Below are 27,369 nucleotides of genomic sequence, written 5' to 3'. Positions count from 1 at the left end.
CCAACTGTATATTTATCTTTCTTACATCTCTACTTTACTCATCTCATCCTTTTCATCTAAAAAAAAACTTTTTTTGCTAAATGTTATTAGACTTCATGATTCGATTATGGGTCATACTCCTGTTAAAACCTGATTAATATTTACAGGAAGTGACCTCTCCAGGAATCTGAACTAAATGTGGATTTATGATGTGTTATGGCATTTATCATACATGACCTTGTACTATCTCTTATCTTCTTAACCACAAATAAAAGTCTGATGAGAGCAAAGGCATGGTCTTATTTGTCCTTATATCTCTTTAAGTATACCAATAGTCATTTGTTAAGGAAGAAAAAGGAAATGAATATAAGTTATTGGGCTAAATATTAAATATTTATGCACTTTATACATTTTACACATTAATAAAAATATTGTAAAATTATTAATATAAATATGAGAAAAAAATCTGAAAGTGCTAGCAAAAGGAGATATTTGCTGCTCTAAAGCACTTCCGCAGGATTTTTCAAGAGCTCTGAAACAAGTCTTTAGTTCACTGATATCAGAACAAGAAATTGTAAAGTCCAAATTTTTTCATTTCTTTTGTTCCAGTGGCTCCTGTGATCAAATATTAATCTACCAAGCCAAGTCTTTTTACTGCTGAATATACCAAACATTAAGTCAGAAAAGCTTACTAAAAGACCATAAAATTATGTCTAATGTAATATTTTTATAATCCATATTACTTTGAAAATAAATAATATTCATGGATGCTCTACTACAAGTCAAGGCAAAGCATTAACTAACAATGAAATGTTAGACATAGATATTTGGAGATTGTTTAAAATAAAGTTATTTAGCCAGAGTGATAGCATATGATAGGGTATTTGCCTTGTATATGGCCAACCCAGGATAGACCAGGATTTGATCCCTGGCATCCCATATGGTCCCCTGAGTCTGCCAGGAGTGATTTCTGAGCACAGAGCCAAAAATAATCCTTGAGTGCCACTGGGTGTGGCCCCAAACCCAAAAATAAATAAGTAAAGTTATCTAGGTCTTTTTTGTTTGTTTGTTTGTTTTTGGGTCACATCCGGTGACCTCAGAGGTTACTCCTGGCTCTATACTCAGAAATTGCTCCTGGCAGGTTCAGGGGACCAGATAGGAGGCCTGGATTCGAAACACTGTCCTTCTGCATGCAAGGCAAATGCCTTACCTCCATGCTATCTTTCTGGCCCATATCTAGATCATTTTTAAAAAGAAAAGACAGGGGTGAGGGGGCAAATAAATATATTAAGAATAAGGATACTTTTCTTCCTAGAATCTAGAACCTAGACAGTTCCCTTACAACCTTCCTTAAGGACTTATATAGAAACAAGGAGATGAAGAGAAAGGCAAAAGATCCTACCACTTTCTGCGAGAGCTGCAGCTACTTCATTGAGAGTCGAATATATGTTGCAGGCAGCCCATCGGCATTGTGCCCCCAGAGCACCCAGAGTTTCCATCAGCACCTGTGTTAAAGAGAAAGCAAGAAATAAGAAATCCTGGGCCAAAAACTGATCAATGGAATTAAGTCTGTATGTCTGACAATGAGAAAATACATAATGAATAATGGAGACAAATGATTCCCAGATGTATTCTACAGAAATGCCTTAGTATCTTGAGAAGAGGACAGGTTTGGGGACAGACATGGGGAGAGGCTCCAGCTGAGCTTATTATACCTTTATTATTTAAGTTTCCCTAAAATAATTACACCACAGATTTCAGAGTAAAAAAAATTTTTTTCTGGAGCAACAGTATAGCAGGGAAGGCATTTGCCTTGTACACAGCTGATCCGGGTTCAATAACTGGCATCTCATATGGTCCCCTGAGCTTGCCAGGAGTCATTTCTGAGTACAAACCCAAGAGTAACCTCTGAGCCCTGCTGAGTGAGGTCCCCCCCAAAAAAACAAAATGTTTTTCTTTCCTTTTTTAACATTTTGGTCACACCAAGCAATGCCCAGGGGCTTCTACTGGCTCTGCACTCAGGAATCACTCCTGGTAGTGCTCGGAGAAGCATAAAAGATGCCAGGGATTGAACCTGGGGTTAGCTGCATGCAAGGCAAGTGCCCTCCTACTTGCTGTACTATATATATAGCTCCAGTCCTTTTCTATGTTCTTTTAATTTTTTTTTTTGGTTTTGAGGCCATGCCCAGCCATGCTCCGGACTTACTCTTTGGTCCCCCAAAACTTTTTTTATTTTGGTTTTTGGGTCACATCCGGCAGCGCTCAGGAGTTACTACTCCTGGCTCTATGCTCAGAAGTCACTCCTGGCAGGCTCAGGGGACCATATGGGATGCCGGCATTTGAACCACCGACCTTCTGCATGCAAGGCAAGTGCCTTACCTCCATGCTATCTCTCCGGCCCCCCGAAAACTTTTTTTTTTTTAAAGAAAATCAACTTAATGCTATGCTTCCTTTTGGATTGCAGAAATTATGAGAAGCTACCAAGCAAGAACTGGGACTTGAGATTTCAATGAGTCAAGTGCATGCTTCACGTGTAGGTGGCCCAAATTTGATGTTCAGCATAGCATGGTTCTTTGAGCACTGCCAGGAGGGACTTCCAAGCACAGAGGTATGTGTGACCCCTAAAATCATTGCAGGTGTGACACCCAAACTCAAAGGGGAAGGAGAGAAAACAGGATAATCTATAAAATCTTAACTTTTCCAGGGCCCATCAATTTGCTGACATGCAAACTGAATAGGTGAACGTAACTCCAATGGGTGACAAATCCTTTTAAGAGAAAGGGAGCAATGTTTTGCCTTTGGCAAAGCGTGGGTGGAAAAGGTGTCAGTCATCACGATGTTATTAAAAATTAGTTAAGGGGCTGGAGTGATAGTACAGTGGAAAAACTGGAAATTGAGCTCCCATACGATCTAGCAATATCACTACTACCCAAAGAACATAAAAACACAATACAAAGATGCCCTTTAAACTCCTATGTTCACTGGGTAAGGGTAAGGCATTTGTCTTGTAAACGGCTGATCTAGGTTTGATTTTTGGCATTTAATGTGGCCCTTCCCCCAAGCCTGACAGGAGTCATTACTAAGCACAGAGACAGGAGTAAGCCCTGAGGACTCCCACCAGATAGTGACCAAAAAAAAAAAAAATTCAACCAACCAAAGAAAGCCCAAAAAAACAAAACTAAGAAAAAGCAAGTTACTTAAAATGCTAATGAATTTATAAACCCTGAATTTTGCATTTCTGGCCTCTCCAAACATAAGGTGACTTGGCACTCATTCTACCTGCATCTCACAAGCAAGGCTGAAGGGGAGCTGAGTGGCAGTTCAAAGAGAGGCCTGACACAGCAAGTGCCCACAATCTTTTCTCACAGGAAGCAAATGCTTTAAGTTATAGGAAGAGGGGCAAGAACCAAGATTGTCAGGGAGCAGGCAAAGATCCACTCCTTCTGGAAGAGGTAGAAGCAAAAATTCTCTGCTTCTGATAGAGTGATAGATAAAAACCTCTTGAGTCCAGGACTATGCACTAATACTAACCAAAGATCTGCCACTTCTCCAGAATGGGCAAAAAAATTATTCCAGCACAAGAGCCATTACAGATACATAGTAAATTTGAACAGAAGAGATTGGAAGACTAAAAAACAAATTCTAACCCTATGATGGACACTGAAACAAGTGATCCAAGAACTTCATTGCTCTCACCTTAACCCAGCCCTAAAAACAGCTGTTTAATGCTGCAGGTGGGCTTGCACTTAAAGAGTAAGCCCAACCCTCTTCTCCATGGCAAGTATGTATGGTAAAGCTGAAGGCTGAGGGGAAGTCCAAACTCTAAGGATAGTGCTTTGTCTGGTAACCTCAAATCACAAGGTATCAGAAGTCTACTGCTATAAATTTTGAAGCCTGAGATATGAAAAATTAGAAATAAAATCTAGTCTAATTCATAAAGTAATGGATAATAACTTATACTACTCAGTCAATTAAATATCTAGACATACAAGAGAGTGAAGAAACCAACACTGTCAAGAAACAAAGTATTCAAGAGAACCAAATGTGAAGTGAACTAGGTATAATTAAACAGTAATTTTAATTATGATTAATTTTGTAAATGTTAAATGATCTAGGAGAAAATACAATGTCTACAAAGAATTTTAACAAGATAAAAATGTAAAAATTAATCCAATGGCAAAACAAAACAAACAAAAAATGAGCCGGAGCAGTAGCACTAGAAGTAAGGTGTCTGCCTTGCAAGCGCTAGCCTAGGATGGACCACAGTTCGATCCCCCGGTGTCCCATATGGTCCCCCCAAGCCAGGAGTGATTTCTGAGCACATAGCCAGGAGTAACCCCTGAGCGTCAATGGGTGTGGCCCCGAAACAAAACAAAAACAAAACATTTATCCAATGGGAAAAAATTAAGATATCAGTGGGCTGAAGATATAATGGAGGGCAAGATAATTGCCTTGTATGCAGCCAACTACTATTCAATCACTGGCATCACATGATACCTTGAAGACTGCTGGGTAGAGCCCAAAACCCAAACTAAAATGAATCAAGACAGCCATAGAGATCTCAGAGTTAAATTCCTTTATATGGTTCAGCACTAAGCTGGGAGTACTTGAAGATAGGATTAGTGAACTTCAAGATATAATAATAAAAATTACCAAGCTGAAATTCAGAAAGAAAATTGTGGAGACAGGGACTGGAGTAAACAGTAGAGTGGGTAGGGTACTTATCCTGCATATAGCTAAACCAGGTTCTATTCCTGGAACCCCATATGGTTCCATGAACTTGCCAGGAGATCCCTGAGTACAAAGTCATTCCTTAACTCAACTGGGTATGCTCCTCCTCTAAAATAATCGAAAGAAAATGTGGGGAAACGGGTAGTCCAGTCATGGCTGACAATTCTGTGGCACTCCCAGAAGGGGGGTACCAATTCCCCTTTCTGCATAAACTACAGCAGCCCAACACCATACTTTACACCCTCCAACAGAAATGGTTCAGCTCAAATTAACCGAACCAAACTTCCAAACCACAAAATTTGTTTCAGACCTATAAGACCCAGGGGTCTCAAACTCAATTTACCTGGGGGTCGCAGGAGGCAAAGTCGGGGTGATCCTTGAGCGCAAAGTCAGTAGTAAGCCTTGAATATTGGGGGGTCTGACCCAAAAAACTAAAACAAAACAAAACAAAAAAAGATTCCTCTAGGGCAGGGCCACAAAATGTTGTATGGAAGGCCGCAAACGGCCCTCGGGCAGCGAGTTTGAGACCCATGATCATAGACTATGTGGTGTGGCACCTCAATATCGTATAGTAGTGTCACCCAGTAGTAACAGAAGGCTCAAACTAGCACTGACCACAGCCCAGTAAATCTTTAGATTACTGACATTAATAATATTAATGATGAGAGATAAAACAATAATTTCAAACTGACCTGTGTTCATCTAAGTTTGATCATTCATTTGTCTTTGTGTTTTAACAAGCAATATAAAGTAAATTTGTGCTCATATGGAAGCAGACTGTGGGGGTAAGTGAATGGGAGACTGGGGACACTGATGAAGGGAAGTCAAACTAGTGGTGGGACTGGATTTGAATATTTAATGCCTGAAATGACTATATTATGAGCAACATGGTAAATTACTGTATTTAATAAAATAAAAATAAAAATAAAATAAAAATCAGGAAAAAATGTGGGGAACAGAAAATCAGATAGAGAACATAATCTATGGTCCAACATAAAGTATTGGGGACCAAGAAGGACTTAAAGGATAAGACAGGGCAAAAGAAATATATGAAGAGTTAATGGAAAAGTTTCTTTTCTTTCCTTTCCTTTTTTTTTTTTTTTGGGGGGGGCTACACTTGTTGACGATTAGGGGCTACTTCTGGCTATGCACTCAGAAATTATTCCTGGCTTGGGGGAACCAAGCGGGATGCCGGGGATCAAACTGTGGTCTGTCCTAGGCTAGTGCTTGCAAGGCAGACGCCTTACCTCTAGTGCTACTGCTCTGGCCCTGCAAAGTTTACTTTCTAAATTTACTGAAAGGATCCAGGAACAAGATGACCCAATAGCAAAGAACAATTAGTACTAGTGTCCAGCACCAAAAGGAACCAGAAATCCTTGGAGAAATGCTTAAATCCAGGGTATGGCACAAAATGTATATGATAAAATAGGATCATCATGTGCTAGATAGAAATAACATGTTCAATGAATCAGACAAGTCATGAAGCCAGACTGAAGATGCTATCCCTGAACTAAGTTTCAAAAAATATATATTGATTAATTGATTGATTATTTTGCCATCCCCGGTGTCCCAAAGATTAATTCTGGTTATGTCTTCAGGAATTACTTGTGGTGGTGCTGGTGTTGGGAATCAAACTCAAGTCAGCTGTGTAGCAAGGCAAAAAACTCTCTGCTGTATTCTCCAGCCAATCATTGAAATAATATAGAAACAACCTGGAGAATCATAATAGACAATGACTATAATGATTATACGTTAGTAAATAAAATAGAAAAAAATTCCTATACCTGTAAAACAAAAGTTAAAAGTTTAATAAAGTTAGCACATTTACAGTTTTCATATTACTCTCTACCATAAGTTGAGCATATGGAAGACAAATAAAGATGAGTAAAGATGATGAATAGCTTTTACATCGGAAAAGTCTGACCGAAACCACCTCAATCGAAATTATTACCATCAGATATGGGATGAATCTAAATCATGTGTCTCCCAAGTAAGAGTCAAAAAAAAATCAAGGTCATTTCCTATCAAACATAAATAGCTTGAATTTAATAATGAGGAAGTCTTAGAAAAAAATCCAAATGAGGATAATCTGTACTAAAGGAGACTAAAAGGGTATGATATTGAGATAAAAATGTAACTATGGACTAGATCATCTTGTTAAACATCTTGTACAAAAAATAGAATTAAAACAACTTATAAAACTCAAATGGATTTTGAGATTAGATGACAATAATAATTTAATTTTCTTTTCTTTTCTTTCTTTTTTTTTTTTTTTTTTTTTTTGGTTTTTGGGTCACACCCGGCGGTGCTCAGGTGTTACTCCTGGCTGTCTACTCAGAAATAGCTCCTGGCAGGCACAGGGGACCATATGGGACACCGGGATTCGAACCAACCACCTTAGGTTCTGGATCAGCTGCTTGCAAGGCAAACACTGCTGTGCTATCTCTCCAGGCCCATAATTTAATTTTCTAATTTCAAAATATTTTTAGTGGCTGTATAGGACAATATACTTGTTTGTAGGAAACACATATGTAAGTATATGTGAATGAAGTATCATCAAGTTTGGCAACTCAATCTCAACTAAATCAGGGCAAAGCTATGCAAATCTGTTTATTTCAAGTTTCTTTCCTTCCTTCTTTCTTTTTGGGACACACATGTCTATGCTACAGGGTTAACTCCTGGCTCTGCACTCAGGAATTACTTCTGGCAGAGTTTATGTGATCAGATGGGATGCTATGGATCCAACCTCTGTTGGCTGTGTGCAGGGAAAACACCCTATCTGCTGTACTATCTATCTAGCCCCTCTTTATTTTTTTCATTTTTGAATGATAGTCAGAGGCTTGAGGGAATATGTGGCATCAGGAATCTAACACAGGACCTACACATGTAGCAAAACAAGTGCTTTTCCACTTGTTAAAACAGCCTCCTCTGTTTTAATTTTTCAAAAAAAAAATTTTTTTTTTTGGTTTTTGGGCCACACCCAGCGGTGCTCAAGGGTTACTCCTGGCTATCTGCTCAGAAATAACCCCTGGCAGGCACGGGGGACCATATGGAACACCGGGATTCGAATCAACCACATTAGGTCCTAGGTCGGCTGCTTGCAAGGCAAACACTGCTGTGCTATCTCTCCAGCCCCCCCAAATATATTTAATAATTTAATCTGCTGATTTGACCTTGACTTACTTTTACTTAATAAAATGGAAATAGGATTATTCCTGAAAAAGGTAGCATGCTACCTTATCATTTTAAGAAGTTTTCTTAACAAAAAGAAAACCACTTAAAAGTGTGTCATACAAAACCCAATGATAACAAACCCTAGGACTTTGATTATAGAGCTGAGGTTACTAACAATGAGGAAGGGAGTGTGAGGAAGGAAGAGATAGATTAGAAGTGACATAAGGGGCCGGAGAGATAGCATGGAGGTAAGGCATTTGCCTTGCATGCAGAAGGCTAGTGGTTCAAATCTCAGCATCCCATACGGTCCCCTCAGGCTACAAGGAGTGATTTCTGAATGTAGAGCCAGGAGTAACCCCCTGAGCACTGTTGGGTGTGACCCCAAAACAAAACAAAACAAAAAATGACATAAGAACAAGGGTAAAGGTTGTCTGAATGTGCCCTGATAATTTTTAAAAAGATTTGTACTGGGGGCCAGAGCGGTGGCACAAGTGGTAGAGCGTTTTTGCCTTGCACGTGTTAACCTAGGATGGACTGCGGTTGGATCCCCTGGCATCCCATATGGTCTCCCAAGCCAGGATCGATTTCTGAGTGCATAGCCAGGAGTATCTCCTGAGTATCACCGGGTATGGTCCAAAAAGCAAAAAAAAAAAAAAAAAAAAAAAAAAGATTTATATTGGGCTACAGTGGGTAGGGTAGGTAGCCTAGTTTGTGGTTGACCTGTGTTTGTGTTGATCTCAGGCACCACATATAGTCTCCCAAGCACTGTTAGGAATATTCCCTAAGCACAGAGCCAGGAAGGAGTAAGACCTGAGCAATACTAGATGTGGCACCAAAACAAACAAACAAAATATGTATCTTTAATATTTATATAGTAAAAATAGCTAATTAAAGTAAGCTAATTAGAATATACTTATAGGGGGGTTGGAGAGATAGCATGGAGATAAAGCGTTTGCCTTGCATGAAGAAGGTCGATGGTTCAAATCCCGGCATCTCATATGGTCCTCTGAGCCTGCCAGGAGCGTGGTCAGGTGTGACCCAAAAACCAAAAAAAAAAAAAAAAAAGAATATACTTGTAGGCAGGGATATGGCTCAAAGGGTAGGGTTGGAGTGCATGCTTCACATGGGGATGGCAGACTAGATTCTCAGTACTTTATGGTCTCCTACCAGCAGTGACCACTGAACAATATGCCAGGCACAGCACCTGAGCACTACTGGGTGTGCTCCAAACTCTGTGTATATAATATGTATGTGTGCACATGTATTATATACAGTATTATATATACATATATAGTATATGTTATATATAACACAAAAACCTAATTTAACTCTCAAATAATTCACTAATAAATTAATAACAGAACTACTATGTTTTCATCTTTACTCTCACAGCCTATCTCTCTAGGCAACTGGCCCTATATTGTTCTTCCCACCCCAACAGCTATTTAAGTTGTAGGATTGAAGAAGACTCAGGAACTCTGTGGAGTTATAGCCTGAATGAAAGACACCCTGCAGATTCAGCTAACTCAGCTCCCAGAACCAGGACAGAATGCAGATCTTCCTGATGCTATTGCTGATCGCGGCGAGACAACTGGCAAGAATGAACACTCCATTTGCTTGTGGACTATACTTGGGACTCTTACCCAGACTGGATAGAGGGTGTGTGGGTTGAATTCTCACCCGGGAGATCCCTTCCCTATGTGACTGATTTGTTTAGGGTTTCTGATTATGCTACACAAGATCTCCTGCTACTGAGGTGTGAGTGTTAAGAAGTGGGTACCACCCCATGGGTGCAGGTCCTGGGATAGGGAAATTGCCTTTAGAGAGCATTTTTATTTTATGCATGTCCAGAAGAGATTACCCCAAATGTGGAGGATAGGCAGACTTTCACTCTAGGGTATAGGAATGTGTCAGGGAAGCCACCTGGCAGCACATACTCAAATTACAGAGGGAGCCAGACCCTGAAGCTAAGGCTGGAGGTCTCAGGTAGAGTTTTGGGAGTGCTGTTAATCAGAGCTGTCTAGGTCCAAATATTAGCAGGGCCTTTAAGAGAATGTGCTCACCCCCCCGTGCCTGCCAGGAGCTATTTCTGAGCAGACAGCCAGGAGTAACCCCTGAGCACCGCCAGGTGTGACCCAAAAATCAAAAAAAAAAAAAAAAAAAAAAAGAATGCTGATTACTAGGACTCAAGAGGAGTGAAAGCAGGTAGATGTGGGAGAAGTAGAGATTATAAATTGGTTTATAATTGGTTTAATCAGACTTTTTTTTTTGTTTTGTTTTTGTTTTGGGGTCACACCTGGCAGCACTCAGGGTTTACTCCTGGCTCTATGCTCAGAAATCGCTCCTGGCAGGCTTGGGGGACCATATGGGATGACAGATTCAAACCACCGTCCTTCTGCATACAAGGCAAATGCCCTACCTCCATGCTATCTCTTTGGCCCTTTAATCAGACTTTTAATCATTATCTATAAGGCAGAGCAAGGGAATCTCATCAAAAGAGACTATAGAAACATGGCTAAAGATATAAATATATCCAAATCTATTAGAAATAATGCTGGCTGTTATTTCTGAGACTAAGACCATAGGTTTATATTTTAATATTATATTGTAGTAATTTTGTTTTATTTTTTGGCTATTTTTTCTTTTTTCTCTTGTAGTTTTGGGGCCACAACTAGCAGTACTTAAAAGGTTGACTCCTGGCTCTCTGCTCAGGGATCACTCCTGACAGACCAAGGGTCTGTCGGAGATGTCAGAGATTTAACACAGGTTGGCTGAATACAGCTAAGTGGCCTACCTGCTGATTTATCACTATGGTCCCAATTGCAGTGAGACACAGATATTGCAAAATGAATGTAAACTATTTTTTATGGGAGTGCTAGGAACCAAAACAAAGACTACCCATGCAAGGAAAGAACTTTATCACTCTTCTACATCCCTTCATCATCATCACTTTTGTAACTAAAAAAGGTGATTAAGAACAAGTTTTGTATTTTTTTAAGGGAAAGAAAAATTAGAAAGTGAATACAATAAATATTCAAATTAGAAAATAATTTTGATTACTGCATTCAGGAAAAAATAGAAAGGAACTTAAAAGTGTGGTAATGTTCGGTATGCTAGGGGGTAAAAAGAAACTGGATATAATTTAGCAACATGAGACAGTACAAGAGCACTTACTATTTTAAGTCCCACATTGCAGTCTCATGTCCTTAACTGAAGGAAGACTAAGAGTTTCCAAGAGTAGTTTTTCATCTCAAGTATTACTCTGAGGCTCCAAAAATAATACATTTTCTGATCTAGAATGATACTCAGAGGGGTGGAATATATGCTATCCAAGTGACAGCCCTAAATTTGGTACTCCCTACCTCATAGTCTCACCCCACCTCTATCCCTGAGCACTACCAGGTCTGACTCCTAAATTTAAAAAAAAAAGTTTTCAATTGACTATTAATTTTGGGTCACCAAGATCATCTTTTCCTTTTTCCTTCTCATTGGTTTTTGGGCCACAGCTGGCAATGCTCAGGTGTTCCTCCTGGCTCTGCACTCAGAAATTACTCCTGGCAGGCTCAGAGGACCATATGGGATGCCAGAGACCGAACCTGGGTCAGCTGCAAGCAAGGGAAACATCCTACTTACTGTGCTATCGATTGGGGCCCCATCAATTAAAAAAAAAGCCTCATAGTGAAAATGTTAACAGTAGTTGTCTGGCTGGAGGAAATCTCTGCTGTTCCTAGTTAGGAGCATGGTCACATATGTGTTGTACTTCCATCTTCAATCTTTTGAAAGTTGATCTGATCATGCAGATGATGACACTGATCTAAATCCTACAAGAGATTCAGACCATTTCCGGGACTGGTCTCATTATGGCTGCTAACTCGGTATTTGTTACATCTTTTTGTTGAATTTAGACTACCCAGGCTATGGCCAGATACTATTCCTGGCTTGACCCACTGGGGGTTGCTCCTTGCAATGATCAGGGGATCATGTGGTGCCAGCACCTCCTGCTTATAGAACATCCTCTTCAGTCAGCTCAGCCATCTCTCTGGCTCCTTTATAACCTCTTTAAATATCATTCTTAACAGAGTAGCTTTTGAAAAATAGTGAGGTGAGGTAAATTTTTGTTGTCAGATGACTGGGAAGAATTTGTTTGTTTGTTTATTTATTTATTTTTTGGTTTTTTGGGCCACACCTGGCGTTGCTCAGGGGTTACTCCTGGCTGTCTGCTCAGAAATAGCTCCTGGCAGGCACGGGGGACCATATGGGACACCGGGATTCGAACCAACCACCTTTGGTCCTGGATCGGCTGCTTGCAAGGCAAATGCCACTGTGCTATCTCTCCGGGCCCAAGAATTTATTTTTATATTTACTTTTTGGGTCTGTGTGTATTTTGGGGGCCATACCTGGTAGTACTCAGGGCTTATTCCTGGCTCTGTACTCAGAAATCATTCCTAGCAGTGTTTGGGGTGGGAGTGGGAAACCATGCTGTAGTATTGGAGATCAAACCTGGATCGGCTGCATGTAAAGCAAGCACCTTAACCTCGATATTCTCTTCCCTGTCCATTTTGTTAATTACTTAACAAGGGCTCCCCTTGGTTTGGTGGTTTGTTACTCAGGTCTAACAAACAGTGTTCAGTACCTTGGGGGGCAGGGAACACTAGGTGGCTGGGCTTTCCTATATGTGCTTTACCACTTGAAGTGTATTCTTGGACTTTATAGAGTTTTAAGATGTATATATAATTAAATGTTATATCTAAATTTTATTTCATGATAACAGAAACATTTAAAAAATTTTTTTCAAATAAGAGGATATTAGAAAAAAAAAAGAGGATATTAGATCCACCAGGGCTAAAAATCACAGTAAAAAATAAACTGGAGGGGGCAGGCGAGGTGGCGCTAAAGGTAGGTGTCTGCCTTGCAAGCGCTAGCCAAGGAAGGACCGAGGTTTGATCCCCCGGCATCCCATATGGTCCCCCCAAGCCAGGGGCAATTTCTGAGTGCTTAGCCAGGAGTAACCCTTGAGTATCAAATGGATGTGGCCAAAACCACAAAAAAATAAATAAACTGGATCTGCTGTGATAGTACAGCAGGTAGGGTATTTGCCTTGCACATGGCTAACCCAGGTTCAATTCTTGGCATCCTATATGGTCCCCCACCAAGCACCACCAGGAAAAACTCTTTTTTTTTTTTTTTTTTTGGTTTTTCGGGCCACACCCATTTGATGCTCAGGGGTTACTCCTGGCTACGTGCTCAGAAATTGCCCCTGGCTTGGGGAGACCATATGGGACACCGGGGGATCGAACTGTGGTCCTTTCCTTGGCTAGTGCTTGCAAGGCAGACACCTTACCTCTAGCGCCACCTCTCCGGCCCCAAGGAAAAACTCTTGAGTGCAGAGGCAGGTATAACTCCTAAGCATCACCAGGTGCGGCCCCAAAATTAAAATAAATAAATAAACAAATTAGGCGGAAAGATCACATGGAGGTAAAGGCATTTGCCTTGCATGCAGAAGGATGGCGGTTTGAATCCTGGCATCCCATATGGTCCCCCGAGCCTGCCAGGAGTGATTTCTGAGCGTAGACGCCAGGAGTAACCCTGAGCGCTGCCGGGTGTGACAACCGCCCCCCCCCTCAAAAAAAAAAAAAGAAGAAAAAAAACCAAATTAAAAATAAATCTTTTTCTGGGGGTGGGGGGGTGGGAACAGAAACAAATCACTGTTCTAAACCAAGAGATAGCACAGCAGTAGAGTGTTTGCCTTGCACTCAGCTGATTCAAACAGATGGTGGTTCAAATCCTGGCATCCCATATGGTCCTTGTGCCTGCCAGGAGTGACTTCTGAGCGCAGAGCCAGGAGTAAACCCTGAGCATTGCTGGGTGTGACCCAAAAACCAAAAAGAAGCTCACCACAAAGAGTGGTGAGTGCAGTTAGAGAAATAACTACATTGACAACTATCATAACAATGTGAATGAATGAGGGAAGTAGAAAGCCTGTCTCGAGTACAGGCAGGGATGGTGTGGAAGGAGGGATATTTGGGACATTGGTGATGGGAATGTTGCTCTTTACATGACTGTAACCCAACTACAATCATATTTATAATCAAGGGTTTAAATAAAGATATTAGGGGCCGGGCGGTGGCGCTGGAGGTAAGGTGCCTGCCTTACCTGCGCTAGCCTAGGAGACGGACCGCGGTTCGATCCCCCGGCGTCCCATATGGTCCCCCAAGCCAGGAGCGACTTCTGAGCGCATAGCCAGGAGTAACCCCTGAGCGTTACCGGGTGTGGCCCAAAAACCAAAAAAAAAAAAAAAAAAAAAAAAAAAATAAAGATATTAAAAAAGAGACCCACACCCCAAAAGTGCATCTTATGGAGCAAATACCTCCTGGTATAAACAAAGCCTGAGTGCAGGGGAGGAGAGCATCTAAAAACTATGTGCGTCTTATGGTCAGGTGCATCTTATAGAGTGAAAAATATGGTGTGTTTCCCAGTCTGTTCTCAGTCCTGGTAGGCATTTGATCTAGTTCTTTTCAATTAAACCTGATGTCATTTTCTGCAAGATTTCGTAGAAAGGTGCCTGTGCTCTTGTGAAAGAGCAAGAAATGATCCTCCTCTTCATGTTATTTGAAGATAACCTGAAGAACTGAAGCCATCCTGCTATGGATTAAGGGTGAAGTAAGCACAAAGAAGACAGGGCTCCCGGAGATCTAGAGAGCCACAGACATGCTGAGACGACACATCTAGCATTGGCCTTACTGATGGACATCTACCTTTGAATAACACAGACTCCCTAATGAAACCAGAAGTTCTTTTACTTGCAGCTGAAAGCAAACTTACCTTGTCAAGATGATACTCAAAGAGAAGATAAGAAGAAATCTTAGAGCACAGTAGGGGCAGGAAAGATAGTGCAGCAGGTAGGGTGTTTTCTTGCAGAAGATTGGGCCAACTCAATCCCAGGCACCACATATTATTGTATGAGCCCTTTAAGGAGTGATCTCTGAGCGCATAAAACCTTGGACAAATTACGTAACTCTGAGCTTCAACTTCCTTGTTCATAAACTAGGAAAATGAAAGCCTTTTTTACATGGCTATAATTAGTATTACTGGCTTAATTAACATTTACAAGAACTTAGTGTTAAGTTCTTAATCTAGTGCTTGGCTTGTTGTGAGCATTCAGTGAATAGATGGCAGAGTTTAAAATTGTTCTTATTTAAGTAGAATTGTTTATAGATTGATGGTTATCACTACTGTAATGTACAAAGAAAAAAGGGACTCACAGCAGTCTGAGCAGTGATGTGTGTGCAACCCACAATTTTGGCTCCAGCCAGTGGTTTTTCTCCTTGGGCTCTCTTTCTCAAAGCCATAAGTGCAGGCATTTCTGAAAAGACCAATACATACACAGCAATATTAGAGAGAAGAAATAGAAAGAAATAAACAAAAAACCTTTATTTTCTTGGGGCCAGAGAGATAGCATGGAGGTAGGGAGTTTGCCTTGCATGCAGAAGGACAGTGGTTCGAATCCCGGCATCCCATATGGTCCCCTGAGCCTGCCAGGAGCGATTTCTGAGTGTAGAGCCAAGAGTAACCCCTGAGAACTGCCAGATGTGACCCAATATAACAAAAACAAAAAACAAAAAACAAAAAAAAAACAAACAAACTTTCTTTTCTTGGCCCTGAAGTACTCTTTTAAGGTTAAGATCCTTCCCCTGATTAGTTTCTGTTAAGCTTTTTTAAGACTCAAGACATTGAGTTTGATTTTTCTTTTTTTTTAAGTTTGATTTTTCTTTTTTCATGCTGTAAGTTTATTTACAAATATATCCAGAGATCTGTTCAATTTTCACTAGGGGCAAGATTGCACTTCTTATTATGTTCCTCTTCATCATCTGTTTCCCAGATATATCTGCAAGTACTTATTTCTTTTTTTTTTTTTTTTTTTTTTTGGTTTTTGGTTTTTGAGCCACACCCGGCGATGCTCAGGGGTTACTCCTGGCTGTCTTCGCAGAAATAGCTCCTGGCAGGCACGGGGGACCATATGGGACACCAGGATTCGAATCAACCACCTTTGGTCCTGGATCGGCTGCTTGCAAGGCAAACACCGCTGTGCTATCTCTCCGGGCCCAAGTACTTATTTCTTAAGCAGCTGATGTCTTTCTAAAAAGAAAAGTACTGCAAATCCAGACCCAAAGTAAGAGTTATCATTGCTAATAACTGCCACTTGTTTTGCAATGAAAAAGGCAAATTCTTTCCAGGGTACTCTTCATAGTGGCTCCTCCAGACCACTGAGGTTGTGAACCTTAGAACATTCTGTCTCAACACTCGACTGGGAACTCCATGAAAGATCGAGAGAGAAAAATAGTGGCACTACACCAAGGCCTTCTTTTCTGATTTTTCTTTCTTTTCTTTTTTTTTGGGTCACACCCGGCAGCACTCAGGGATTACTCCTGGCTCTACGCTCAGAAATCACTCCTGGAAGGCTCAGGGGACCATATGGGATGCCGAGATTTGAACCACCGTCCTTCTGCATGCAAGGCAAATGCCTTACCTCCATGCTATCTCTCGGGCCCTGATTTTTCTTTTATAAGGGATTTTGAGAGGTTATCCCAGTCTTTATCTGTTTTCTCTCCTTTCTTCCCTCCCTTCCTCCCCCCTCCCTCTCTCCCTCCCTCCGTCCTTTCCTGGTCCCCAGCCTCTGTCTCTTTCTTTGTACAGGAGTTCCTTATACACGTAGCACAGTTCACTTCCCACACCCCCACAGTGTTTACAGAACTCAGATTTGTTCTGTTATCAGCATCCTTAAATATCACAAACTTCACAAGCTAATAGATCTCAGGACAGAAAAAAAGGAACTAAGCAGACAGAAAGAGACCTGCCACACGAATGGGAGAGACACAACGCTTTCTTTACCTTGTTCAGCAATTTCGATTTCTCTCCGCCCAAACTCTGCCTGCTTGATGTTCTTGACACAGAAGTCACTACTTCCCTTGGAGTTCTTTTGCTGTTTGTCCCTGGGAGAGGTCTCATCATCAGAGCTATCTGTATAAGAAGCAGCTGCAATGACAGAAGAAAAACCTCAGGAGAAAATAGATTCCTCTAAAACTGCAAACTCGAGTTTATGGAGACCTGCTATTTCTAACATTATGCAAATTTACACACAAGACAAGTAAAAAAGGGAGTGTGGAGTTCTCTCAATCATCTCCCAAGGCCAAGTGTTATCCACAGATCAGGAAGAGGAAGCCAAGAGGGGTAGCTAAAGACATTCTTCCTGGAGAGCATTAACTTGGAATCTATTTTCAGAAAATTCAGATTTTTTCGACTATTCCAAAAGAGAGAGGTAATACCATGCTAACAACAGTTTAAAATTCTTAATGCAAAAACCTAGGGATTTCTGGGATCCTAGTTGCCTTTTTCTGTTGCTTAAATGCTTGATGTAATGTAGGTTTTAGTAACAAGGAACTTATGGGAAAGTAACTAAGATCCACACAACCATCTCATATGACAGCTTTCTTTTTAATAATAGCCTTTTATTTTATTTTTATTTTTGGGCCACACCTAATGGCGCACATGGTTACTCCTGGCTACGCAATCAGAAAATACACCTTGCAGACTGGGAGGACCATATGGGATGACGAGGATTGAACCCAGGTCAGCCACATGCAAGGCAAATGCCCTACCTGCTGTGCTATCACACAGGCCCTATAAAACTAGCTTTGAAGGGGCTGAAATGAGTACAGATCCAATTAGACATTGACAATAAAGACCCTTTTCTTTTTCTCTTTTGGTTCTGGGTGCTCAGGGACTACAAAACAAAACAATATCACATATACAAACAACAGAGAAATCTTTTCATATAATAAAGATGCTCTGAGAACTAATTTGTTTAGCAATATAAACTGGAGAGTGAAAGGGCTAAGACTTTTGGTTGTAGGTAACAGGCAAAAGTGGCTATTCATAAGTTTAGCTGAAATCTCTTGATCTCATAATTCAGTATTTTCTAATTATTTGCTGGATAATGAGTTAACTTTCCTCCCTGATTTATGTTTCTCTTTCTCAAAGATTTTCTCAAACATTTTCTCAAAATGTTTATTCCTAAGTGGTCTTCATTCCTAAGTCCCCCTACATATTTGGGGGGGACATAAAGACAGTGGGGGGAACTATCTACAAGGCATGGTATAACAACACAATTATTACTTCTATCACTCTTAATGGGAAAAGTTATAAAAGCTCAGTGTTCCTGTGCTCTGTGGTGCTAATATTTAATTATTTCCAGAGAATTAAAGCATTTCTGGGATTTCTTAGCAAAGAGTCTATCACTGGGAGGGCTGTAAAGGGCAAGTCTGACCTTGCCCAGTTAATCATGCTACAAAATGTTTGGGCAGCAGGGGCCTAAGATCTCTCTTGAAGCTGGAAAATGGCCCTAGAGCAAAGTCCCAACACGAGGTAGCAGGAATGAACTGGGCACCAAGGGAGGTGAAGAAATGAGTAAATCCCCAAAGGAACTTTTGTTCTTGAAAGGAGCTAATCTGTACACAAAGTTTTTGGTTCTCCCTCCTAGGGCGTGCAAGAGCTCAAAGTACCTTTGGCAACAGAGCCTAGAGACAACTTCCTGGGAAGTCATCTGTTTCACTAATCAATACTCAGAAACAGTTTCTGAGCTAGAGGTATATGGAAAAGTTGCTTTTATCATCTGGAGAACTATAATGATGGCTTTGTTTTCCTCTGTCAATGTGGTGGTGTGCTAGATGTTACACATTTGGTTGCAACACCCTGCAACACAAGACCCAAACTGGAGGCTCAAATATGCTGAGCCAAGGTCTCAACTACAAAAGTATATGTGCTCTATCACTGTGCCATATCTTCAGGGGTCCCAGGATAACTGCTTTTGTAAAGTGTTTATATTCAGAATACCCTAAAATGTCAGGTCCTTTTCCAGAGTCGCATAGCATTTGTTTGTTTGGGAGTTCCACATGGCTGTGCTCAGGGCTTCCTCTTGGCTCTGAACTCAGGCATCACTCCTGGTGGTGCTTGGGGATCATATGGGATACTGAGGACTGAATCTGGTTAGCTGTGTGCAAGGCAAATGCCCTATCAGATGTACTATCCCTCCTGCCCTACCACTGTGACTTTTATTTTCTCCAAAGACCATTGTAAAATAATGGTCATGTGTTCTGGAGACAGACTAGTAGAAGCCTCAGTTTGTTTCTGGATGTATAAAATAGAAGTGATACCAGAACTTATTTAATAGGGTTATCTATTCAGGTAATTCACACATTTGATAAGTTATTTAGAAATACTTTAATTGCACAACTAGAAAGTACCAAGCATAATCTATGTGTTGAAGATGTAGAAAAGATAAGCACTATTTTCACTTTCATGGAGTCTTTTTGTTTTCTTGGAGGCCATTCTAGACTATGTGCAAGGTTTATCCCTGGCTTTGTGCTCAGGGAACAAAATGTGGTGCTGGGGATTGAACTGGAATTGGCCATAGCTTTCAAAAGGCAAATGCCTTATTCACAGTAGCATCTCTCCAAACCCCAGAATTTTCAGTTTAATAGATGAGTCAGAAATTAAATAATAAAATTGGTTCTAGTTTTCCTTTTAATTTGGATGTAATACATTAAATGAAGCAGACTGTATAGTAACACATAATTTGCCAAAGACAAGTTTCTGAAAAATTAATAAAAGTAGAGTGAGTAGAACCTTACCAACTTTTAAAAATCCAAATAAATATATAAATGTGTATACATATTTGGTCATTAGGGCCATACTGGAGGTGCTCAGAGTTTATTTAATCTTTATTCAGAGATTGCTCCCAGTGGGCTCAGGAAACCATTGTAGTGCTGGAGGTCGAACATGGGTCTCTCACATGCAAAATCAGCACTCATCTGTTGAGTCAACTGTCTGATCCTGCACATCATTTTTAGCTATTTTTTGTTTGGGGGTTCCCAGGGGTCATTTCTGGCTCTGTGCTCAGAAATCACTCCTTTCAGGTTCGGAGGACCATATAGGTTGCCAAGGATCGAACCCGGATTGGCTGCATACAAGGCAAATGCCCTATTCTCCGTGCTATAGCTCCGGCTCCATTGACTGCATTTTAAATTCAATACTAGATAATAAACTACTAGATAATCAAATAGATAATAAAATACTAGATAATAAACTAGATAATATACTGGGCTCTTACCCAGCTTTAGGATTTTCAATAGGAAAGGAATGACACACACATAATTTCTATAGCACCTTTTCTCTCTTTTTTTGCCTCATCATCTACTAATCTAATTCAAGCAACAGGTGATTTGGCTGGAAGTGATTAAAAGGTTGGACTGGAGTCTAACTACTCAGAAAAACTCTTCTTTTTTGCCTCTTAAGCTTCTAATGAGTGTGAAAAATAACTGCCCCCCTAACACACACACACACACACACATACACACACAGAAATTTGTTAGAAAAGCACAACAGTTTTGGGCTTGAGCTGTTTGCTTGATTTCCCCCACCCACCACCATTAAAAATGTTGGGGGAAAAATCTTTTATCTTCAAAACAGTAGCCAAATAGCCAACAACAGTTCAACCAATATTTTCCTTTAAGCCCAAATTACTTTTTTTTTTCTTCAAAGAATCCTTTATGGGGCTGGAGAGGTGGCGCTAGAGGTAAGGTGTCTGCGTTGCAAGTGGTAGCCAAGGAAGGACTGCAGTTCGATCCCCGGCGTCCCATACGGTACCCCCCAAGCCAGGGGCAATTTCTGAGTGCCTAGCCAGGAGTAAGCCCTGAGCATCAAATGGGTGTGGCCAAAAAACAAAAACAAAAACAAAACAAAACAAAAAAAGAACCCTTTATACAGACCTGCTAACAGGTGAGAACCAAAAGTATCAGTCGTGGTCTGGGGGCAGTAGTACAGCAGGTAGGGCACTTGCCTTGCATGTGGCAAATCTGGGTTTAATCCCCAGCATTTTCTATAGATCCCTGAGCTCACCAGGAATAATTTCAGAGCACGCAACTGGAGTAACCCCTGAGTATCACTGGGTGTGACTTTCCCAAAGTATCAGTTGTATAAGACTGTACTAGTATGTCAATAAAAAAAATAGCTAACAGGGGCTGGAGTGATAGCTCAGTGGCAGGGTGTTTGCCTTCCACGTGGCTGCCCCAGGACCAATCTCAGTGTAAACTCCTGGCATCCCATATGGTCCTCCACGCCAGAAGTGATTTTTTTTTAAACATTTTTCTTTATTTAAACATCTTGATTACAAATATGATTGTGATTAGGTTTCAGTCATGTAAAGAACACCCCTCTTCACCAGTGCAACATTCCCACCACCAATGTCCCAGGGGTGATTTCTTTTTTTTTTTTTTTTTTTTTTTTGTGGTTTTTGGGTCACACCCGGCAGTGCTCAGGGGTTACTCCTGGCTTCATGCTCAGAAATTGCTCCTGGCAGGCACGGGGGACCATATGGGACGCTGGGATTCGAACCGATGACCTCCTGCATGAAAGGCAAACGCCTTACCTCCATGCTATCTCTCCAGCCCCTTTTTTTTTTTTTTTTTTTTTTTTTTTTGGTTTTTGGGCCACACCCGGTAACGCTCAGGGGTTACTCCTGGCTATGCGCTCAGAAGTCGCTCCTGGCTTGGGGGACCATATGGGACGCCGGGGGATCGAACCACGGTCCGTCTCCTAGGCTAGCGCAGGTAAGGCAGGCACCTTACCTCCAGCGCCACCGCCCGGCCCCTTTTTTATTTTATTTTTTTGGTTTTTGGGTCAAACCCAGCAGTGCTCAGGTGTTACTCCTGGCTCTACGCTCAGAAATCGCTCCTGGTAGGCTCAGGGGACCATATGGGATGGCGGGGATTCGAACCACAATCCTTCTGCATGCAAGGCAAAAGCCTTACCTTCATGCTATTTCTCCAGCCCCGCCAGGAGTGATTTTTGAGCGCGTAGCCAAGAGTAACCCCTGAGCATCACTGGGTGTGGTCCAAAAACCAAAAAAAAAAAAACCCAAAAAACCAAAAAAAAAAACCAAAAAACTAACAGACCAGATCAAGAGATATTTGTCTCTGAAAACACAGAGAAAAGGTTATTTTTAAATCAGAATGGGGTATATATCTGTGATCAAATATTTATTTTTGATACTATATTTAAAGAAGTACACTCATGAGAGAGTTAAGATGTATTAAATAGGGCCGGAGAGATAGCATGGAGGCAAGGCATTTGCCTTGCATGCAGAAGGACAGTGGTTCAGATCAAGCATCCCATATGGTCCCACGTGCCTGCCAGGAGCAATTTCTGAGTTCAGAGCCAGGAGTAACCTCTGAGCATTGCTGGGTGTGACTCCCCTCCCAAAAAAAATAGAAAAAAAAGATATATTAAATATTTTCCTTAGGAAATTTAGAGAAACCCAATTCAAAGGTACACATGTACTTTTTTTTTTTTTTTTTGGTTTTTGGGTCACACCCGGCATCACTCAGGGGTTACTCCTGGCTCTACGCTCAGAAATCACTCCTGGCAGGCACGGGGATCATGTGGGATGCCGGGATTCGAACCACCATCCTCCTGCATGAAAGGCAAGCGCCTTACCTCCAGGCTATCTCTCCAGTCCTGGTACACATGTATTTTAATAAATTATGAAGTATTTATATTTATGCTGTAGCCCAGAGGCAAATTTTATTTAAAAATGAGCAATCAGTTGGGACCAAATAGTATAGTGGGTTTGGCACTTGCCTTGCACTTGGTGAACCTGGGTTCAATCTCTGATACCCTATATAATATGATCCCACAAGCAATACCAGGAGTGATCCCTTGAGTGATCCCGTAGAGCAGAGTTGAGACTAAGCCCTAAGCACATGTGATGTGCTCCACCCCCAAGAGCAACCAGCAACTCAAGCCATACTTATTGAACTTAAAGCTTGAGATCTTAGCTCCAGCTTCATCTCTCATGAACTGACTAATTTTCAACAATATTAACATATAATGAAGTAACATCAAAAGGGTAAAAAGTAAATTGATCACAACTTTCTCATGTGATGTTCTCTTTTCGTGATTTCCTTGGGTCAGAATATAATTGGCTGGAGAATGAAATCACATTCTATTACATAGCCTTTGTATCTTCTATAACTCAAGCCTGATTTGCCTTACCTCTCTGCAATTATGATATTGCTGCTTATCACCAGAAGAAACAATTAGAATCCTGATTGAATTAATTCTAATAGACTAAAATGGATTAGTCTTATTAGGTTGAAATTGCAAAATTTCTTTTTCTCTAATTGAATGTTTTGAATTGTTTTAAGTAAAAAGAGTATTTATAAGTAAAAATTTTAAATTCCAAAAATTGTATAAGATCTAATAAGGAAGTAAATAAATAGCATTTTGTTTTGTTTTAGGGCCACATCTGGTGGTGTTCGGGGATTACTCCTAGCTCTGTATTCAGGAATCACTCCAGGAGAGGTTCAGAGAACCATATGAATCCTAAGTAAACCATGGTCAGCAATGTGCAAAGTAAGTACCCTAACAGTTCTACTATCTCTCTGGACCCAATAAGTGTTTTTTTTTTTTTGTTTGTTTGTTTTTTTTTTAATTTTGGGTCATGCCAGGCAGTGCTCAGGAATTGAAACAGGATACTACATATGTGGCATCTCTATATTTGGTGCCAGGAATCAAACCAGGATCACCCACTTACAGGAGAAGTGCTCTGCTCTGCCCTCCATATTATCTCTATAGCCCAGGAATTAAATAATTAGATAGGCATCATGAATACTATTTTTCTTGTTTTGATAGGACCCACTGTATCTAAAATATTACATGTGTCAGGGAATTGACTCAAAGGTTGCCTGCAGGAGATTCAGATTCAATCCTGGTATGCTAGGGACAATCCTTTAGCACTTTGCCGAGAAGCACTCCCCCCACCAAAATAAAAAAGCAAAAGCAAGACCAAACAGAGAAGCTAAAATGTTCCTAACAAGGGCCCGGAGAGATAGCACAGCGGCGTTTGCCTTGCAAACAGCCGATCCAGGACCAAAGGTGGTTGGTTCGAATCCCAGTGTCCCATATGGTCCCCCGTGCCTGCCAGGAGCTATTTCTGAGCAGACAGCCAGGAGTAACCCCTGAGCACCGCCGGGTGTGACCCAAAAACAAAACAGAACAAAACAAAACAAAAAAAAAAGTTCCTAACAAGACCAGATGGTCATTTATAATGGGCACCCCCAAGAAAATTCCAGCATCCAGGGCGGCCAGAAAGAGAGCACAGTGGTAGGGCATTTACCTTGCAAACGGCCAACCCAGGGTGGACTTGGGTTTGATTCCTAGCATCTCATATGGTCCCCCCGAGCCTGCCTGGAGTGATTTCTGAGCACAGAGCCAGGAGTAATCCCTGAGCAATGCTGGGTGTGCTCCCCCCAAAAGAAAAAAAAATCCAATAGAAGCTCAAGAATTGATCTTTAGATTATTTTCCATTTCCAGGGTATTTTGACTTCATACTCCTGAATTTCGTATTTGAAAAAGGATTGTCAACTGCATTCTCAACTATGAAAGTGTAAACTTTATAGAATTTAACCAAAGTTTTCTGAGATGATATCAGACATCCATCCATGGGTTAACTAGATTAGAAAATTAGGAGTCACTTAGAAACAAAGTATCACTTATACTCTCTTAGGTAAACAAATCTCCAGTGAGATCGACATAAGGTTGGTTTTATGGATGGCAGACATGGATTTTCTATGCGGGAGTAATTAGAAATGTGAGAAGAGGAAACACACTGCAAGTAAATAGAAAAGTAAATAATAGTCCACCTAATCCTATAGCCTTCCCAACAAGGTTTCTTATTTATATAATAAATACTACTTCCCTATTGTGTAAAAAATAATATTTTCTAAGAAGCATTTCTATTTTTTTATTTTGTTTTGGTTTTTTTTGGGTCACACTCGGCAGCGCTCAGGGGTTACTCCTGGCTCTACACTCAGAAATCACTCCTGGCAGGGTTGGGGGACCATATGGGAAGCCAGGATTCAAACTACCATCCTTCAGCATGCAAGGCAAACACCCTACCTCCATGCTATATCTCTGGCCCCAGTATTTCTATTTATAATGTGAAGATGTAACTAGAGCACATACTCAGCTTCCTATATGTTTTAACACAGGAACCAAATAAAATATTTTCTTCAATCAGATACATACTAGTCTTGGGGCTACGGTCACAGAAATGATCAATGCCTTCCAGGAGTCCGGAATGGTGATAGCTCAATAGGGCTTTAAATTATAATGAAGTCCCACTACTCATATGCTACTGCAAAGGAAGGAGTAGCCAGTCCTATACTGTCACAGCTTAGAAGAAAAAGATCTCACTTGTTTGAGCAAGACACAATGTTTTGTTTCAGAAGGAAATTAAATGTTCCATTAATTTGCAAATATCAAATGAAGGGATAGCGAACTCTCATTTTTAGTAATGAGAAAAATCACAAGCCTTTATCCATGCTGGTCCATGAAGGCCAAAAGCAAGCTCTCAACCACTGAATAAATCAGAACTCAATTTCCTCAACCACCATCCCTCTATCTTTATTGAAGAAGAAAAACTGCTATTAAACCCCAATTTGTAGGGCCAGAGTGACAGCACAGAGAGTAGGGTGTTCGCCTTGCATGCAGCCAACCCGGATCCCTGGCATCCATAGTCTCCCAAGCCTCCAGGAGTAACCCTAGTGCCCTCAGGTGTGGCCCATGAATACTCCCCCAAAAAATACCCCCCCAAATCCAAAAAAACCCACACCATTTTGCATCTATCAGGGAGAGACAAAATTTTGTCCAGAATTAAATTTGGTCCAAATCTATACTGAATCAAAACCTTATTCTAAAGTATAAGCTTGGTTATACTTAATTTGCCTCAAATAGAGAGGAGGTCCCATTGATTACAAAGGTGGTTCAAAGCTTCTCAGCACTTACCTGAGCTGTAACTGTCAGTAGATGACTGAGAAATGGAACGAGACAGAGAGCGACGTCCTATCTTGGTAGGACGTTTATTGAATTCTTGCTTCTGATCAGCAAACTGGATCTGCTAAGAAAAAGAACTCTAGTCATATAAAGGGAAAAAAATTCCTTTTTTAATTTAAATCTCCATTTAGAGACAGCAATTCTAGGTTTGTATTAGAGGTCATTACTTTCCCTTTTGATTTATCTTATTGTACCAAACAGATTTATAATCTCTTTGGAGAGAAGAATGATTTTCTATCTATTCTAAACCTTTAACTATGACTTTAACAAAATTGTGGTTTAAAACACAAGAATATTCTGATTATAATATTCTGGTTATAATGAATTTTTAGAAAGATGAGTCATAGTCAGAAATCTTTCTATAGTTTCATAATAAATGAAAGCTAGAGAGAATTTTTGAGTCTATGAGTCTATTTTTGTTGTTGTTGTTGTTGTTTTTTTTATTTGATTTTGGTGCACCCCCAGTAGTGCTCAGGGCTTACTCCTGGCTTTGTACTGAGGGAACATTCCCAGCAAGCTCAGGAGACCAAATGAAGTGCCAGAAATCAAACTCAGGTCAGCCATGTACCAGGCAAGTAAGTGCCCTACCCACTCACTAAAATAATGCTATGGTCCCATCTTTGAGAAAATTTTAATTTTCATAATTACATGAGAAAATGTCAAGGTACAACAAAGTAAAAGGGACATATTTTAGGAATCTCTGGAAATAATCAATATCATGACCTCCCTCAAACCCAAAACAAGTTTCCAATTCAGATAGAAATTTCTGCAACTCCACTCAAATATGACAGTCATTAGCTATGTACTTATCCTGAATAATCTAAATAATTATGCATTCAATTAGAAAAAAGGGAAAAGGATATTTCTTGAATAAGTGATAGGAACTTTATCTTATAAAAATGTACCAACTGAAACTTCCAAAAGCAGGATAAAGAGATAACATTGAAAGTTAGTATCAATATATAGTGCCCTAAATGCAATCTCTCGGGTTTTGGTTTATATAGTCTCAGTCACCTAGTCCTTCTACAAGTTAAATTGTATTAATATATGTAAGTACTTATTACTTGTGACTTTTAGGCATTTACTATTAATTCTTAGATTAAATAAAATTGTTAGCTAGAAAGCTAATTATTATATTTTTGAAAGGCTTTAGAAACTTAAGTGATAGGATCAGAGAGATAATATAATGGGTTTGCACTCAGCAAACCCAGATTCAGTCGCCCAGCACCACATACAGTTCCCAGGCACTGCCAAGAACAGTATCTGAGCAGAGCTAAAATTAAGTTCTAAGCACTGCTGAGTTTAAAGCAAAAGAAAGAAAAAGATATAGAAAAGGAAACAAGAGTAATTATTTACTTGCAAAAGTAACACTGAATTAGGGCTGGAGAGATAGCATGGAGGTAAAGTGTTTGCCTTGCATGCAGAAGGACGGTGGTTTGAATCCCGGCATCCTATATGGTCCTCTGAGCCTGCCAGGAGCGATTTCTGAGCGTAGAGCCAGGAGTAACCCCTGAGCGCTGCTGGGTGTGATACCCC

At 40.5% G+C, this 27,369-nt stretch overlaps 1 protein-coding gene and 1 pseudogene across 5 annotated transcripts in view; both read right to left on the bottom strand.

Annotated features, from left to right (window-relative positions):
• AHCYL2 (adenosylhomocysteinase like 2) overlaps positions 1-27,369 on the bottom strand; it is a 204,424-nt gene that overhangs the window by 47,650 nt on the left and 129,405 nt on the right. For 3 of the 5 annotated variants that reach the window (XM_049774623.1, XM_049774641.1, XM_049774650.1), the window contains exons 2-5: positions 25,786-25,894; positions 16,774-16,917; positions 15,147-15,247; positions 1,382-1,484 (exon numbers count right to left, since the gene is read on the bottom strand). In XM_049774623.1, coding sequence (XP_049630580.1) covers positions 1,382-1,484; positions 15,147-15,247; positions 16,774-16,917; positions 25,786-25,894 — 457 coding nt within the window. Of the gene's footprint in view, positions 1-1,381; positions 1,485-15,146; positions 15,248-16,773; positions 16,918-25,785; positions 25,898-27,369 lie in introns of all 5 variants that reach the window. The other 2 variants (XM_049774615.1, XM_049774632.1) reach the window with 1 other exon arrangement.
• Positions 15,921-16,209, bottom strand: LOC126012899 (cytochrome c oxidase subunit 7C, mitochondrial-like; annotated as a pseudogene).

Source organism: Suncus etruscus, chromosome 1, assembly GCF_024139225.1.
Source record: "Suncus etruscus isolate mSunEtr1 chromosome 1, mSunEtr1.pri.cur, whole genome shotgun sequence".
Taxonomy (NCBI): domain Eukaryota; kingdom Metazoa; phylum Chordata; class Mammalia; order Eulipotyphla; family Soricidae; genus Suncus; species Suncus etruscus.
Note: the sequence above shows the minus strand (reverse complement) of the source record. Positions and strands in the feature narration are given on the sequence as shown.